We start from the raw sequence: 11,083 nt of genomic DNA, 5'->3' as shown, positions 1-11,083 counted from the left end.
CGTGGGCCCAGCGCTATCTGGCCCAAGGGTCCCTACTTTTAACCGGCAGATGGGACTCCCCCAGACTGCCCCTGCAAGCAGCCCCGCCCTGGGGTTTGTCCCAGCCCGGCCGCATCTGTCACACCCCCCTGGCCTGTGCCATCACAATCAGCCCCGACTATATAACCAGGGGCCGCCGGGACCTCTGTCAAGCTGGGTGTGGTGCAAGAGGAGGGGGAGGCGGCCTCTGCCCCTCCCAGCGTGGCCTCCCATGGACACCAAGACGCAGAGCCTTCCCAACACCCACACCCAGCCCCATAGCAACTCTCGGCCCCAGAGCCACACCTGCGGCCCGTGCACCTGCAGCTCCCACTGCCAAGCCTGCGGCCAGAGCTGCGGCCGGAGCCAGAGCTGCAGCCGGAGCCGGAGCTCCAGCCAGAGCCCCACGGGCCGCCAGGGCCAGAGCCCGTACCCCAGCCCGCCACCGAGGCGCCAGAAACACACCATGCACTCCCACCACCGTCCCCCGCGGCCCACCGCCCACTCCTGCAGCTACTCCAAGAACAGAAAGAATTTGGAAGGAAAGGTGAACAAGAGGAAGGTGGCCAAGAGGAGCCAGCAGGTGTATAAGACAAAGAGACGGAGCTCAGGTAACCTCAGGCCAGCCGGAGGGAAGGGCTGCGGGGCTGCCCTCCCCACCCCCAGGCAAGGGGGAGCCGCCCAGCACGACCGGAGGGGTAGTGAGGCGAAGGCTGCGTGAGCGCAGAGCCAGCAGGAGGGAGGGTGACGAAGGAGAAGTTGTACAATGACACGTCAAGGGACTCGTTCTTGATGAGATGGGTTGCCGGGGAGACCAGCTAAGGGACACCTAGAGCTGCGAGAAGCAGCTGGATGGGGAAGTCATTGGCGAACGTTGGTTGGTAGAGGGACGGGTAATGGAGGGGTTGGTGGTTGCTTGAGGGGAGGGAGGGAGGATGAAATGTATCCGTTGGACTGGAAGGCGGAATGGATGTTGCATGGCCGCGTAAACCGGACGGACGCTCTCGCGGGCTAACAGGCATCCGCTGAAGCCATGGTTGCCATCGGACTGGCTGGATACGGTAAGAAGCTGGACGCTGAGGGCTGACGGAGGATGGAGGAGTTGGTTAAGCAGTGGCTGCCTAGGCGGGCTGATGATGGGGTCAGAGGACAGGTTAACGGGTAGACGAGATGACCGGACGGTTGCATGCGTGAATACACCAGCGGAGGGAAGCCTGGATGTCTGGACAGTTTAGTAGTGAGGTCGAGCTGGACAAATGCATGGGCTGGGGGAGATGGTGAAAGGGAGGGTGATGAATGGGAGAAATGGATGGGGTTACGGATGCTCATGTGGATCTTGACAGTCTACGCTCCAGCCACACAGCCCGTATTTGGTCACAGACGAGCAGTCCAAAACCCAAAGGAGGAAGTGAATGTGCGAAGTGTTCCACTATATTAAAGGTCCCTTTCCCGTTCCCATCCCTCAGGGCGGAAATACAACTGAGACGGCCCTCCCCCCCACCCCGTGGCTCGTTCCTGTGTTGGTTTCACCCAAATAAGAAATGCCATCCCGTGCGGAATGCTAGAAGGAAGCCCACCTTCGTGCAGGAACGTGTCCCTACAGGAATTTCTATGCAACACTGATTAAAGCGTGTACACTGGAGACTATTCCTTGCGTGGGCATTTTGATTTCACTAAAGGGGTCACGTGTTTTGGGGCCTGGCGTGGAAGCTGGAAGCAGGGGAGAGGCTGGGTAAGAAGCAAGGATGAGGCTTGTGATGGGAATGTGCATTTTGGAGTCCAGACCACGCCGAGTTTGAATCCTGGCTCCTGTCTCCTGTCTCCCTGCCGTGACGCTAGGCTGCTGATGAACCCCCCTGGTTCCAACGATCTTATACTAAGAGAACAAGTATGTTGGGCGCCGTGCTAGGCTCTGGGAACCCAAAGGGTGTACAAGGCCCGGTCCACAGAAAGACACACAGTCACGGAAACCCAAGATTTGCTAATCACAGTCAACTTGTATCTAGAGGAGTGGGGAGGCCATGCCGTGCAGAACCACTGTGGACGTGAGGGAAGAACTTTCCGAGCCCAAAGCAAGAGCCTGTGCAAAGGAGGAAGGAGGGGAAGGGCTTCAAGTGTTCCTGCATGGGATCTGCTGGTGGTGGGACAGGAGGCGGGGCAGTGCCAGGCAGGGGCCAGACCACGCAGGGATTTGCACGGGGAGCTGGGCCATGACATTTGGTGTGAGAAGTCCCAGGAGAGTACTAAAATGGGGCAAGAAAAGGGTCCCCTGTGCTTTTAGAGATGGTATTAGCTGCTGTGTGGAGACTGGATTATAGGGCACAGGACACGGGAAAGAGGAGCCGTTGGCAGCGTGGGGCCAGGAGAAGGAACGGAGGCCTGGACTGGAGCACTGAAATCAGGAGAAAACTGCAGTCAGGAATTCCCATCTGTAAAATGGGTACTCTTGTTGGATGGCAGGGAGGGGTCGAAGAGGTGGTGGTTGTGAGTGGTCTGAAGGCTGGGGGTTCTGCGTGTGGTGGGTACTTTGCAATTAATATGGCCTCGAGTACCAGACGGTAGGAATGGTTAGGGTCTCATGTAAATCACCTTCCAACCCAGAAACCTCTTGGAGTCAGACCCAAGTTACCAGCTGAGGGAACTCAAAATCCCTCGAGACACCCCTCATGCCTAACAGGGTAACCTAGCACCATGCCGGACACGGGGATCCTTGGTACCTCCTGTGTTTCATGTGGCATTTGGGCTAATGGAACGGGGTGGGACATGGGGAGGTGGGCGTGTGTGGAAATGATGGGGGTGTTTGCAGTGGAGGAAAAGGGGCCAGACGCGGAGCCTCGGGGGAAGGCGGTCCTTCCAACGCTTATCAACCTGAGACTACTCTCCTGCCAGAGGTCAGTTACAGGGAGTGTAACTCAAGCTCTGATGCTTGTGACCCAGGTGGCAGCAGGAAGTGCAGGGTCTCCTGAGAGCTCTGCTGTGTGACCTCCGCAAGGCATTTTCCCTCTCTGGGCCCCTCTCTCGTCTCCCAAGGTGTCACTGCGGGGTGGGGGGCGGGGATTCCCTGAGATGATGCATGGGGCCTGGCACACAGTCTGGGGTTCCTGGGTCCCTCTCCTCATCTCACAGCAGGGAAACGTTCCAAGTGGGCATCACGTACCGATGAGAGGATGTGGGGACGAGTTCAAGCAGGCTGGGGAAATTACCATGCTCTGAGCACCTATCAGGCGCCAGATGCTTTGACATCAGTGTTTCCACTGAATCCACACACCTCAGAAAGCAGCACTGCTCCCCCTTTAGAAGAAGCAGCTGAGATTCAGAGGTCAAACAGATTGATAAGGTCAGCTGGAGGGCAGGTCTGAGGTCAGACATTCATGCTTTGCCCCAAACCACCCTGTTTCCTAATAAAAATGTGAGGCCGGGGGGCACCTGAGTGGCTCAGTCAGTTAAAAGCTTCTGACTCCTGACTTAGCTCATTCTCAGGGTCATGAGTTCAAGCCCCATGCAGGCTCCATGCCCGGCATAGAGCCTACTTATGAAAAATAATGAATGAATGAATGAATGTAAGTCCAGATTATGCCAGGATCGCCACTGACACCTCAAGAAAAAGAGTTTGGGGAGCACAATTTAAGGGAGCGGGTAGACACAAAGGGTCAGAAGATAAGGTCAGGGACTTTAAGCCCTGCTCATCAAAGGACCTCCCTATTCCCTGAAGAGTGTCCTTCGATATGATCACTGAAGGCAGGAGATCCTCTACTGTGGATAGGATCTCTGTAATAGAGGAAGTCAACTGGAAAGCAAGACAGGCTGGGTCCCATGGACCCACCCTTCCCCCACAGCTCCCTGAAACCAACACTCAGCAAAAAGTGGCACACACACACACAGATAACCACCAGTCCCATAGACAAAGAAACGGCCCTTCCAGCCCACTCCGACACCGAGAGCTAGGTTTACATACGGACTCCTAAACACACACATACACACACACACACACGCCCCGCTACACACGCACCCCTCTCACATGCCTCCCCTCCCACACTGAAACACACGCCAGCCGGCGCTCACAGACACACAACCCCCTCTCGCAGTCAGTCACCCGATGACAAGAGGAAAAACATCAAACCACAGATTTATTCTTTCACTTGCTTGGTTTCGGGTGGGGAGGCAAGAGTTTGGGGGCAAGTCTGCTGGAAACCCAAATTCAGGAAACAGAAACAGAGGCTAAATGTAGCCACAGGGAGGCTGTGTAGAGTCTGTCATTGGGGGTGGGGGGCAGAGCATGGCCCCGCCTCGCTTGTGGTGGGACCCACTGTCTGCCCCACTGCCCTGGGGGGAGGGGCTGCCATTCCCAAGGGCCCATGTGGTCACTCAGGGGACCCAGCAGTCCTGGGGCAGATAGGAACAGATCTGGAGAGGCTGCGGATCCTGGGTCAGAAGCCCATCTAAGGAACATTTGGGAGGAAAAACAGCTCCCGCTCTTCTGCCCTACAAAGCCAGATTCCATTCCCGGCTCCCTCCCTCGCTGGGTGACCCCAGGCCTGTCTCTCAACCTCTCTGAGCCTTATTTGCATCTCACGCTCTGTGAAGAGGTCTAGGGGGCCCCTTGGCCTTGACTGCTCTGTTCCCAGCACTTACTAGGGTGCCTGGTATGTAGGAGGAACTCCGTGAGCTCAAAGAATGAGCAGGCATGAAAACAAGAGGGAGAGGCCCACCATGTACCCACCTCACGGGCGTAAGTGGGAAAGGCTGGGTTGCAGCAAGGGAAGCAGGTCCTGTCATGGGGCCGCGGAGGGGGGAAGTGTGCACAGACATGGTGGCAGGCAAACAAGAGGGGTCTATTAACACTAAAAGTGTGCAGAGTGTTGGGGTGCCTGAGCGACTCCACCGGTCAACTCTTGATTTCCGCTCAGGTCACGATCTCGGGGTTGTGGGATCGAGCCCCGGGGAAGGTTCCTCACTGAGTATGGAGCCTGCTTGGGGTTCTCCGTCTCCCTCTCCCTCTGCCTCCCTGCACCCCCAACGCTCACACATGCGCACTCTTTCTCTTAAAAAATAAATAAAAGGGTACAAGTGTTTCTCACACACAGGTGCCAAGAGCCCAAAGGTGTCCATCCACAGGGACAGCTGTGTGAACACAGCTGGGTGGGTGAGGAACACCGCCCGTTTTTTTTAAAACGATGGGGGTTGATCTCTGTCCAGATCACCAGCGGTGGAAGAAGCAACACGGAGAAGGATGTATCATTTCCATACACGTCCACACAGAGTAACACTGTAGTTTCATGGAGCAAATGCAGCTCCATGAGTGTGGGGGTGGCAGGGGGGATCGGGAAGCAGAGGCCAGGCTGGTGTCCGTGGTTAGTCAGGGGAGGGGAAGTGCTTTCATTATTTCCTACAAGGAAATGAAACAGTAAAACAAGGAGGAAAAAAAGAAACGAGCTTCCGTGAGGTATCCAGTAGGGGCTCAGCAAAGCTTTGCTGACTCTGAAAAGAGAACCACGAGAGTAATGTTGTTGATCAACTCCGCTACTGCAGGCCTTGCTGGCCCAGACAAGGAGGCCCAGGAGGTGCTCCCCAGAAGGGCTCATCACTGCAGGGTAGGGAAAGGCCAAGGCCAGTGCATGGCCTTCCCCCAGCCCGGCCTCTGCCGCACCCTGGCCTCCTCTCTAGCCTGAGTCTAACCACTCAGGTCCTCCAATGGGTGTCTCCGGGCCTTTGCTTGTGCTGTGCTCGGCCAGGAACACACTCCTTCTGGCCCCTTGGCCGAGACCCGCTTGTTCTTTAAAATTCAGAGCCAAGGATCACCTCCTTCCAGAGCCTGCTCAGGGTCCTGCCGGCCTAGCTGGGGACCTCTTCGGTGCCTGCACACGAGCCCCCTGCTGGTTCCCTGTGTGCCCCGAAACGAGATCCCTCCGCAACCCATGAACGGGGTTGGATGTCACGTGTCTAGTTTCCTAGCTTTTCTGCCCTCTGTCAACTGCCGTTGCTTCTTGCGGTCAGCGGCTCGCACTTATGGGGTACGATAGGGCCATGGATGCGGTACGGGAGGGCGGGAACCAGATCGGCTTATCCGAATGGTGGGTAAACACAGAACGAGTAGGCTTCGAGCAAGGTCCGGAGGGATTTACTGATGAAAAAGGCGCTGGGCCTGCCATGCTTGGAGTGTGTGGGGTGGCTCTTGGGCCGCCCCATTAAGTCCACCTGCCTGAAGGCAGAGGGAGTGGTGGGGGCAGCCAGGACCTACAAGCGGGTCTGTCCGGACTTCACTGCTTAATCCTGATGGCACGTGACCTCTGACCCATCTCTTTTCTTCACCGGTGACATGCTGGAAGGTTCTCATCCAATCTCCCCAGGACCAGGAGCCATCCTACCTATCATCACTTTGGAGTCAACACTCCTGGCCATCTGGCCTCCTCTGTCCTAAGGAAGAACTTTCTCCTCCGACTCAAGGCGGCACACACCCTCCCCCGGATGCGCAGTCACTCCCGCTGATGGGTCGCACGGGCCCAGGTTCTACCCCAGACAACAAGGCAGGCTCTTCAGCCAGAGGCCTCTGAGAGGTTCTCGGCCTCCCCAAAACACCTGATCCAAGTTCCACCCAAGCCACGCTCTCTCCTATAGTTGTCCCAACTGTCCCTTGGAACCGGCGTCGCACCCATCTCGGGAGATCGTGTGGTGACACCCCGGCGGGTCAGGGACAGTTGTGAGGTGTGCCCAAGGCCTCTACCGTGAGTCACTGTGGCTCAAGACCCAGCTCTCTGGAAGGTCAATAGCCAGGGGGCTCTTTCCACACCTAATCCTATAGTGTTTTCCAGGCCTTAAGGACTGTCTCCAGCTCTTGTTGCCTCTCAGCAAGGCCCTGCCTGATGGACTGGACCTCTACCAACCTCTATGCCTCACCCCTGCACTCACCCCCTTGCTCTCTACAACAGTGTCACATGCCTCTCTCTGGTCCTCAGGCATGCCTGTTGTTCCTACCACAGGCCCTTTGCACGAGCTGCTTTCTCTGCCTGCAGTCTTCTTCAGCCTGTCTTTAGAAAAACTCTGTCACCATCCAAAAGGCCTTTTCTGACTGCCTGATCTCATTCCTGCACCAAGCTCACAAATCCCTTTCTCCGTGGTTATTTCCCCCACAGTACTGGCCACAATCCAAAACAATCATGTGAGCTCGTGGCCTTCTCTACGCTTGAAGACCCCTGAGTTCCCAGCACCTGGCAGACAGGAGGCACTCAACAAATCCCTGTGGAATCAATATTAAAGGAGGGAAATAGACATTCTTACCCCCATCTTGCTCAGGAGAAAACTGAGGCACAGAGAAACTAAGAAGCTTGCCTCTGGCTGCATGCTTGTTAAGGGACAGATTTAAACCCAGCACTGTTGCTCAGGGCTCCCTGGGGGCACAGATTCCCCTGGGAAGCTCCGCAGCCCCACATGTTAGAGGCAGCCAGGACAGAGGAGCAGGGGACAGAGGACAATTTCAAGATTGCATGTCCTGGCCAGTACTCGCGTTTCCCAGTAGAACTGCCAAAGCAGGAAAGAAAAACCAAAAAACCAAGCTGTGTGTGCCAGGATCTGGATTCCCCACAGCAGCTGGCTGGGCCCCTCACTTCTAGGCTGCCCAGAGGGGAGGAGGACCACCCCGCATATCAGACTGCAGATGGCTGGTGGTCCCAACTGCCCTATGACAAGTCGCCTGTGCTGAGCCCTTGCTCTGTGCCTGATACTCTGCTTTGGGCTCTGCGTGCTTTGCTGCTCGGTGCAGTACAAAACTTCCAGGGATTGTTCTTCAGATGGGGCAAATAGGGCCCAGAGAGGGCAAGCTGTTTCCGTAAGGTCCCACAGCTGGGAAGCAGTGGGCATAGAGTCCGAATGCAGCCCACTCTTGCAAGCCTGGTACCCGTCCAGGGAGAGGCAGCTGGTCCTCAATCAGCATATTTCCTTTTTCTTTTTGGCGTCTGGATGCGGTTTCATTCTGAACTCAGGGCTTCAGAAAATGAAACCAAAGCCAGAGTAACTGTCACTGCTGGTGGTGAGGAGAACCCACGTGTGTTCGGCGACATGCACCTGACTCACCATGGCTTTCACAAGCAGAAAGCTGGTCAGCTGGGAGGAGGGGGACACTGTACAGGCAAAGTCACGGACAGGCAAGGTCACAGATACTCGGAGATGGACTCAGAGCCACAAAGGGTGAGGTAGAGGCTTGGATGCCGAGACCCGGGGCCTCCTCAAGCTCATGAACAAAAAGGGAACCCAGCAGAGCTATCCCCACTCCCCCTCTCAAGGCAGCCTCCGGATGCAAATTAATCTCTAATTTTTTTTGGCATCTATGGTTTTTTTCTAGCAGACAGACCAGGATTTGAGATCACCAGGACTTGGCGGGGAGGGAGTTTACAGCACAGGAGATGAGGGCGAATGCTTTAGAGCTTTCTGACATCCTAGCTAGGAATCTCAGCTCTGCCCCTTCTGAGCTGTGTGTGCCCAGGCAAGGGACTCCCCTTCGGAGCCTCAGTTTCTCTATCTGTAAAACGGACAGAGCGATCATTGTGCCAATCCAGTGATCTAAGTACTGTACAGCATTTAGCACACAGTCAGCATTTAGCACACAGTAAAGGCAATGAATGAGGGGGGTGGGAATGTGGCGTGAGAAGGGGGCCTCATCCCCATGAGAAGTGGTGACTCTCCCGTGTAGCCATGGACGCTGTCAATGGGGGTTATGGGGGTTGGGGGGCATACGGACGGTTAGCTATTATGGATTGCCCTCCGCCCAGAGGCCTGCGGAGGAGACGGGCTGGCAGGAAGACAAGTCTTGCAGGAGCCAGCCCAGCCTGCTGGCCTCCTCTGGGCCTGGACCACTGCCCCCAGCTCCAGTGCGGGGGAGGTGCTACCCTTCCCCACTGCCAGCATCCAGGGGCCTGGTTTACCCCCACGAAACTCCGCCCATGCCTTCTCCGGCCTGTGCTCCTGGGGACAGGGCTTCTAGAATAGGCCCAAGATATGAAGCCACATGTGTAAGGGCTCAGCACGCTGCCACGCTCACTCACACCCTCGGAGGCACAACAGCCAGAGCAGACCCCTGCCGAAGGCTTACTTTAACTAGTGGCTGATCTAAGCCCTTGACCCAGAATTGCTCACTTTAATCCCTGCCCCAGGAAGGAGGTTTTTTTTCCTGTATCACAGAGTGAGAAACCAAGGCGGGGGGGGGGGGGAATCACCTGTCCAGAGTCACAGGACTAGAGAGGTGTATGCCTGAACTAGAGTCCAGGTAGCCTGGGTCCAAGATCTGGGTTTTAACCACTACCTTCTATTTTATTCATCACCCACCACAGCAAGAGCTCTGGAGGGCCCAGAGCACCTGACCACCAGCACACGCACGCCTGTCAATCCCCTCTCCCACCACCCTGCAAACCAGAGCACGCACGCCCCCCCCCTCCCCCATACACACTCTCAACCCAGAACAACGACATCAATGACCGAAGCCAGCTGCCAACAGGCACCCAGGGAGCTGATGGGGTCCTAAGCAAGGCTGGCTCTGGGTCACCCCCTGACGTTCAAGAGGAAACACAGGCAGTCTGGGGCCAGGGAAGGAAAGCGCCAAGAAGGCAGGCTAGGCTGGAGGGCCTGGCACCCATCAGGACTTCCGAGAGGCCTGGGCTGCAGCCCGAGAGCAGCCCCTAGAGGGCAGTGTGTGTCGGGGAGAAGCTGCTGGCTGAGCCCCCAGCCTGGCCTGCCTTCTGTGTAACCCAGGGTGATTCAGAGACTATTAGCCCCAGCCCTCATTTGTTCTGTCTTTCCTTCAAAAATACACATACCAGCCAGGCACTTAAGGCATGCCTTGCCACGACAGACAGGGTCACGGGATCACACGCTCAAATGTACGAATTATTGCCAGCACCTTCAAGTCTCCCGGGTCCCAAGCCACAGGTATGAATGCCAGGTGGGGACAGATACTTAACCTGGCAGTGGAAGGGGGACTCTACAAGGTGGGGGTTGGGGGAAAGGAGAGCAGGCCAGGAAAAGTCAAAGTACGTTTGTGGAATCATCACATCAATGAACTGTCTTTTCACTGGGCTCCAAAATGCGTTTGGAGGGGCCCAGCCATTCCTCTCCCCAAAATAAGAGAGGAGGGCACGGTCATCCAGAGCTCCCCAACTGCCAGTCGCTGCAGATCACAGCCCCTCCCCAGGGCCTCAGTTTCCCCAGCTGCTCTCCGGCAGGGAGCGCGAGCCAAGACCGCTGGGGACCTTGACGGCCCCGCCCGGTTTCCGAGGAACTCGGATCCGCAGTCTAGGCGCCCTTCTCGTGCCGCCGAAGGGTTCCTCCGAAGCCTGTGGTCAGGCCACCGCTTCCTGGGAAGCCCAAGCCAAGACCAGGGACAGCGAGCGACAGGCTAGAAGGGGTGCGGGGGCAGCCGCCTGAGCGTTCAGGGCTGCCGGGGTGCGGGGCGCAGGCGGTTGTGCGTGCAGCCCCGAGGGGTCCGGCGTCGCAGGCAGGACCCCAGAGTCGGGTGGGGAGGGGTCTGACTCGAGGAGAACAGAGGCCAGAAGAGCTACGGGAGACGGTGCTGAGGCACCTGGAGGGCGGAGGAGAGGGGGTGTCTGCAGCTTGGCTGCAGAAGTCTCCGACCCAGGACAGTAGTCGGGGCACAGGTGAGGGGCTCCAGGTGCAGCGGGGGCATCGCGGAGAGAAAGCGGGTCCAGGGGCGGGACCAGAGCCCTTGAAGAAGAGGGTCCTAGGACGACTGTGAGGCTGGATCAGGGGAGGAAGGGGCCCCCGGAAAGAGTCCCCAAGTGTATGCAAAAGGACCAGCCCATGCAGCTCAAGCGCAGCGCCACCGTGGAAAAAGAAACCGAAAGTGGCGCGGAAGGGCGGAGCCTGAGAGGGGTGGAGCCTAAAGGGGGCGGGACCGCCAGCGCCGGCGGGCCACCCCTCCCGGCCAGTTTAAAAGACTGGTGCAGGGGCGGGCGCGGAGCAGAGCGAGCTGCGGCCGTGGCAGCTGCACGGCTCCCGGCCCCGGAGCATGCGCGAGAGCCGCCCCGGAGCCCCCCGCCGCCCCGCCCGCGGCGCCCCGCGC

The 11,083-nt window shown here is 57.5% G+C and overlaps 1 protein-coding gene across 1 annotated transcript; it reads left to right on the top strand.

Moving 5' to 3' along the window:
• The first annotated feature begins 250 nt into the window (after window positions 1-250).
• On the top strand, window positions 251-1,665 carry TNP2 (transition protein 2). Its single transcript, XM_044233383.1, has 2 exons — window positions 251-629; window positions 1,485-1,665. The coding sequence occupies exons 1-2, from the start codon at window positions 251-253 to the stop codon at window positions 1,499-1,501; spliced, it is 396 nt and encodes a 131-aa protein (XP_044089318.1). The 3' UTR covers window positions 1,502-1,665.
• The last annotated feature ends 9,418 nt before the right edge of the window (window positions 1,666-11,083 follow it).

Source organism: Neovison vison, chromosome 14 (genome assembly GCF_020171115.1).
Source record: "Neovison vison isolate M4711 chromosome 14, ASM_NN_V1, whole genome shotgun sequence".
Classification (NCBI taxonomy): domain Eukaryota; kingdom Metazoa; phylum Chordata; class Mammalia; order Carnivora; family Mustelidae; genus Neogale; species Neogale vison.
The sequence above is the reverse complement of the archived record's forward strand: the minus strand, read 5'-3'. Positions and strand labels throughout refer to the sequence as shown.

What these genes read in the sequence shown, in the direction of transcription:
- TNP2 (XM_044233383.1), top strand. Translation starts at nt 251, where the DNA reads ATGGACACCAAGACGCAGAGCCTTCCCAACACCCACACCCAGCCCCAT.